Below are 5765 nucleotides of genomic sequence, written 5' to 3'. Positions count from 1 at the left end.
ATGTCTTAGTTTTTTTAATGCAATTGCTTCATTGCCATATTACATCATTAATTGTTATATATTCCAAATCGTGCAAAACTTCAATAGGGCAAACCTTATATGATGATACAGGTTGTTAGTTGCTACTAGAAAGTGTTGAGAGATATTAAAGCGGTGTAACAATTGCTGTCGGGTTTAGCAACTGATATCTTCTTCATCTCCTTTTGCACTGCTTACATGTAAGGTATTGTAGTTTAGGTGCTTCTTTCACCAGCTGCAAAACAATGCAGTTGGTGCTTGATGCATGTGTTAATGCATGCATAATGCTAGTAAGCTCCTGTTATGGGTCTCAAGCATGAATGTACCCCAAGATTTCTATTGGAACTGGACATGTGTTAATGCAATTAGGTGCTTCTTTCACCAGCTGCAAAACAATGCAATTTCATACGTTTTCACCAGCTGCAAAACATCATAAAAATACCATTAGGTACTTCCGTAAACACAAAAATAGAAACAATGCAAGACATGGCTTGTCTCTGATCCTCTGTTTTCTTTTTTCATTGGTTGCATTTTGATCCTAAATGTCAATCAATAAGTCTATTATTAGGAATCAGCAAAGTTGATTATCTATTCTACATAATTTCTAATCTGATGTTTGCATTTCCTAACTGTAGCATTTTTTTCTCAGACCAAGGCAAATGAAATCGACTAAAGAAAGAAATAGCATTTACCAATTACCACTAACCATGGCACTAATGTTTCACCTTAGATCATATGTTTGTTCTCTGATACACATGTGGGAAACCTTCTAAACAACAACCTATTAACGGTAGTTGTTCTTTGTATTGTGGAATACATCGCATGTTTTATAAATGGGGTCAGGTGTATAATTAGTCGATGTATAATCCTGGTACTAATTGGTCTCTTCTGCTGCTTATCAGAGATGGGGGGAAGCAGCCACCGCCGCTCTGCCTCACCGGAGTACGAGTTGGATGCTTTTGAGTTCTTCAGTATCATACTTGGGACTTCAGTATCAGCCACGAGGCAGGTATATAAAACGAGAGATCTCCCCTTCACCCATCTAATTATGATAACTCTGTTGTTTGCTACATCACTCCTTGTCCCAAATTGCAGAGGCTGCCTGACACTTTTATGAACATGCTGGGTGAAGATCCGCCACATAATGTGAAGCTCCGACAGGCCGGCAGCGGGGTTCGCAGGCTGTGGGACGTGGAGTTGGTGATCGAGGAGGGCCACATGTACCTGTGCCGTGGCTGGGAGAAGTTCTACAGTGCCTACGACCTACGGACCGGGTACTTTCTTCTCTTCAGGTACGACGATGACGCCACAATGCTCATCGTGAAGGTTTTCAACACGACTATGTGTCGCATGCGCTACACTGACGACGAAGATGCCAGTGCGTTCTGCCTCTTCTTATTCCTCTACATTTGGCTTTGTCTCACATCGATTGTTAACGGCCATTGTTGCATTTGGACAGGCAATGGGAGCAGCAGCAGCGATACTGGCTACAGCCAAAGCAGCAGCGATTATGGTTGTAGCAAAAGCAACAGCGATTCTGGCTTTAGCGAAAGCAGCAGCGATTCTGGCAGCAGCAAAGACAGCAAGAAGGATGATCCGGACTGGAGTGGGGGAGAAGAGGAGCAGAGTGGGCCGCTGCAGGATGACGATGGGCATCAGGCTGAGGATGACCTAGCGCTGGTGGTGGCTGACCAAGGGCAAGAGATGGTGGTGGCTGACCATGGGCAAGAGATGGTGGTGGCTGACCATGGGCAAGAGATGGTGCTGGCTGACCATGGGCAAGAGATGGTGCTGGCTGACCATGGGCAAGAGATGGTGGTGGCTGAGGATGACCTAGCGATGGTCGTGCCCGTCCTACCTGAAGGTGGCCTCGCAATGGTGGTGGTGCCTGACAATGACCACGCACCGGTGGTGGCGCCGGCGATCCCACAGCTGGGCGACATGACCACGCCAATTGTGGTAGAAGACTACATCCCACAGCTGCCTCCACCGCCTCGCCGCTCTTGGCGCATCAGGCTGAGGAAGGAGAAGGAGAAGAACAATGAGAACTAAACTATGTGAAACTTTTGTAATGTGGTGTTGGATGGATAACGATGTTGGATGAACAATGTGAAACTTTTGTAATATGTAACGATGGAACTATGTGTTGGCTATGTATGTATATATGATGAAACTTGTGTGTTGGATATGATTGTTATATGGATGCTTGTTGTATATATATATATATGTGTTGGATATCTCATATGTGAAATAGTGACCTGAGATTAAGAAAAAAACGATTTTTTTCTAAAAAAATGCTACTAATGGCGCACTTCCATCTGGTGCGCCATTAGTATACCAGTTACTAATGGCGCACCTGTGGGATACTAATGGCGCACCCGTGGTGCGCCATTAGTATACCAGATACTAATGGCGCACCTGTGGTGCGCCATTACTAAAATATTCTAGTGGCGTGGTGCTAGTGGCGCACCAGTAGTGCGCCATTAGTAGGCAAAACTGGTGCGCCACTAGTAAGCCTTTTTCTAGTAGTGCCAAGTGCAGAGGTTTGTACGACAGTAGCAAATTTCCCTCAAGTGGATGACCTAAGGTTTATCAATCCGTGGGAGGCGTAGGATGAAGATGGTCTCTCTCAAGCAACCCTGCAACCAAATAACAAAGAGTCTCTTGTGTCCCAACACACCCAATACAATGGTAAATTGTATAGGTGCACTAGTTCGGCGAAGAGATGGTGATACAAGTGCAATATGGATGGTAGATATAGGTTTTGTAATCTGAATTTATAAAAACAGCAAGGTAACAAGCAATAAAAGTGAGCGTAAACGGTATTGCAATGCGTTGAAACAAGGCCTAGGGTTCATACTTTCACTAGTGCAAGTTCTCTCAACAATAATAACATAATTGGATCATATAACTATCCCTCAACATGCAACAAAGAGTCACTCCAAAGTCACTAATAGCAGAGAACAAACGAAGAGATTATTGTAGGGTACGAAACCACCTCAAAGTTATTCTTTCGGATCGATCTATCATAGAGTTCGTACTAGAATAACATCTTAAGACACAAATCAACCAAAACCCTAATGTCACCTAGATACTCCAATGTCACCTCAAGTATCCGTGGGTATGATTATACGATATGCATCAAACAATCTCAAATTCATCTATTCAACCAACACATAGAACTTCAAAGAGTGCCCCAAAGTTTCTACCGGAGAGTCAAGACAAAAACGTGTGCCAACCCCTATGCATAAGTTCACAAACGGAACCCGCAAGTTGATCACCAAAACATACATCAAGTGGATCACGTGAATATCCCATTGTCACCACAGATAAGCACATGCAAGACATACATCAAGTGTTCTCAAATCCTTAAAGACTCAATCCGATAAGATAACTTCAAAGGGAAAACTCAATCCATTACAAGAGAGTAGGGGGGGAGAAACATCATAAGATCCAACTACAATAGCAAAGCTCGTGGTACATCAAGATCGTACCATCTCAAGAACACGAGAGAGAGGGATCAAACACATAGCTACTGGTACATACTCTCAGCCCCGAGGGTGAACTACTCCCTCCTCGTCATGGAGAGCGCCGGGATGATCAAGATGGCCACCGGTGATGGATCCCCCCTCCGGCAGGGTGTCGGAACAGGGTCCCGGTTGGTTTTTGGTGGCTACAGAGGCTTGCGGCGGCGGAACTCCCGATCTATTCTGTTCCTCGATGCTTTTAGGGTATATGGACATATATAGGCGAAAGAAGTCGGTCAGGGGAGCCACGAGGGGCCCACGAGGGTGGGGGCGCGCCTCCCTGCCTCGTGGCTTCCTCGAAGCTTCCCTGACGTCTACTCCAAGTCTCCTGGATTGCTTCCATTCCAAAAATAACTCTCCCGAAGGTTTCATTCCGTTTGGACTCCGTTTGATATTCCTTTTCTTCGAAACACTGAAATAGGCAAGAAAACAGCAATTTGGGTTGGGCCTCCGGTAATAGGTTAGTCCCAAAAATAATATAAAAGTGTTTAGTAAAGCCCATAAACATCCAAAACAGATAATATAATAGCATGAATACTTCATAAATTATAGATACGTTGGAGACGTATCAGTTCACATCGCGATGTGACTAATACCCAAAGGGTTTTACTAGAGTCAATAATCTAGTTCACATCGCTATGTGATTAACACCCAAAGAGTACTAAGGTGTGATCATGTTTTGCTTGTGAGATAAGATTAGTCAATGGGTCTAACACATTCAGAGCCGTGTGTATTTTGCAAATTTTCTATGTCTACAATGCTCTGCATGGATCTACTCTCGCTAATTGCTCCCACTTTCAATATGTATCCAGATTGAGACTCAGAGTCATCCGGATCGGTGTAAAAGCTTGCATCGATGTAACTCTTTACGACAAACTCTTTATCACCTTCATAACCGAGAAATATCTCCTTAGTCTTCTAAGGATAATTTTGACCACTGTCAAGAGATCCACTCCTGGATCAATATCGTACCCCCTTGCCAAACTCATGGCAAGGTACACAATAGGTTTGGTACACAGCATAGCATACTTTGTAGAACCTATGGTTGAGGCATAGGGAATGACTTTCATTCTCTTTCTATTTTCTGCCGTGGTCGTGTTTTGAGTCTTACTCAACTTTACACCTTGCAATACAGGCAAGAACTCCTTCTTTGACTGTTCCATTTTGAACTACTTCAAAAACTTGTCAAGGTATGTACTCATTGAAAAAATCTTATCAAGCATCCTGATCTATCTCTATAGATCTAGATACCCAATATGTAAATAGCTTCACCGAGGTCTTTCTTTGAAAAACTCCTTTCAAACACTCCTTTATGCTTTCCAGAAAATCCTACATCATTTTCGATCAACAATGTGTCATTCACATATACTTATCAGAAAGGCTGTAGTGCTCCCACTCACTTTCTTGTAAATCCAGGCTTCACCGCAAGTCTGCATAAAACTATATGCTTTAATCAACTCTCAAAGCGTATATTCCAACTCCGAGATGCTTGCACCAGGCCATAGATGGATCGCTGGAGCTTGCACATTTTGTTAGCACCTTTAGGACTGACAAAACCTTCTGGTTGTATCATATACAACTCTTATTTAATAAATCCATTAAGGAGTGCAGTTTTGATATCCATTCGTCAGATTTCATAAAATGTGGCAACTGCTAACATGATTCGGACAGACTTTAAGCATCGATATGAGTGAGAAAATATCATCGTAGTCAACATCTTGAACTTGTCAAAAACCCTTTTCAACAAGTCGAGCTTTGTAGATAGTAACACTACTATCAGCGTTCGTCTTCCTCTTGAAGATCCATTTGTTCTCTATGGCTTGCCGATCATCGGGCAAGTCAACCAAAGTCCATACTTTGTTCTCATACATGGATCCCATCTCAGATTTCATGGCCTCAAGCCATTTTGCGAAATCTGGGCTCATCGTCGCTTCCTCATAGTTCGTAGGTTCGTCATGGTCAACTAATATGACCTCCAGAACAGGATTACCGTACCACTCTGGTGCGGATCATACTCTGGTTGACCTACGAGGTTCAGTAGTAACTTGATGTGAAGTTTCATGATCATCATCATTAGCTTCCTCACTAATTGGTGTAGGAATCACTAGAACTGATTTCTGTGATGTACTACTTTCCAACTCGGGAGAAGGTACAATTACCTCATCAAGTTCTACTTTCCCCCCACTCACTTCTTTTGAGAGAAACTCCTTCTCTAGAAAG

At 43.2% G+C, this 5765-nt stretch overlaps 1 protein-coding gene across 1 annotated transcript; it reads left to right on the top strand.

Annotated features, from left to right (window-relative positions):
* Positions 1-311: 311 nt before the first annotated feature.
* On the top strand, positions 312-4792 carry LOC141026197 (uncharacterized). The gene is made up of 4 exons (XM_073502188.1): positions 312-1027; positions 1114-1396; positions 1478-1806; positions 4787-4792. Exons 1-4 carry the CDS (start codon positions 923-925, stop codon positions 4790-4792), a joined length of 723 nt encoding a protein of 240 aa, XP_073358289.1. The 5' UTR covers positions 312-922.
* Positions 4793-5765: the final 973 nt, after the last annotated feature.

Source organism: Aegilops tauschii, chromosome 6 (assembly GCF_002575655.3).
Source record: "Aegilops tauschii subsp. strangulata cultivar AL8/78 chromosome 6, Aet v6.0, whole genome shotgun sequence".
NCBI lineage: Eukaryota > Viridiplantae > Streptophyta > Magnoliopsida > Poales > Poaceae > Aegilops > Aegilops tauschii.
The sequence above is the reverse complement of the archived record's forward strand: the minus strand, read 5'-3'. Positions and strand labels throughout refer to the sequence as shown.

Bases quoted from the DNA above. Each gene is read 5' to 3' on its own strand.
- LOC141026197 (XM_073502188.1), top strand. From the start codon at position 923: ATGGGGGGAAGCAGCCACCGCCGCTCTGCCTCACCGGAGTACGAGTTG. The intron at 1,028-1,113 runs GTATATAAAACG...CCCAAATTGCAG, and splicing joins CAGTATCAGCCACGAGGCAG to AGGCTGCCTGACACTTTTAT. The intron at 1,397-1,477 runs GTGCGTTCTGCC...GCATTTGGACAG, and splicing joins CACTGACGACGAAGATGCCA to GCAATGGGAGCAGCAGCAGC.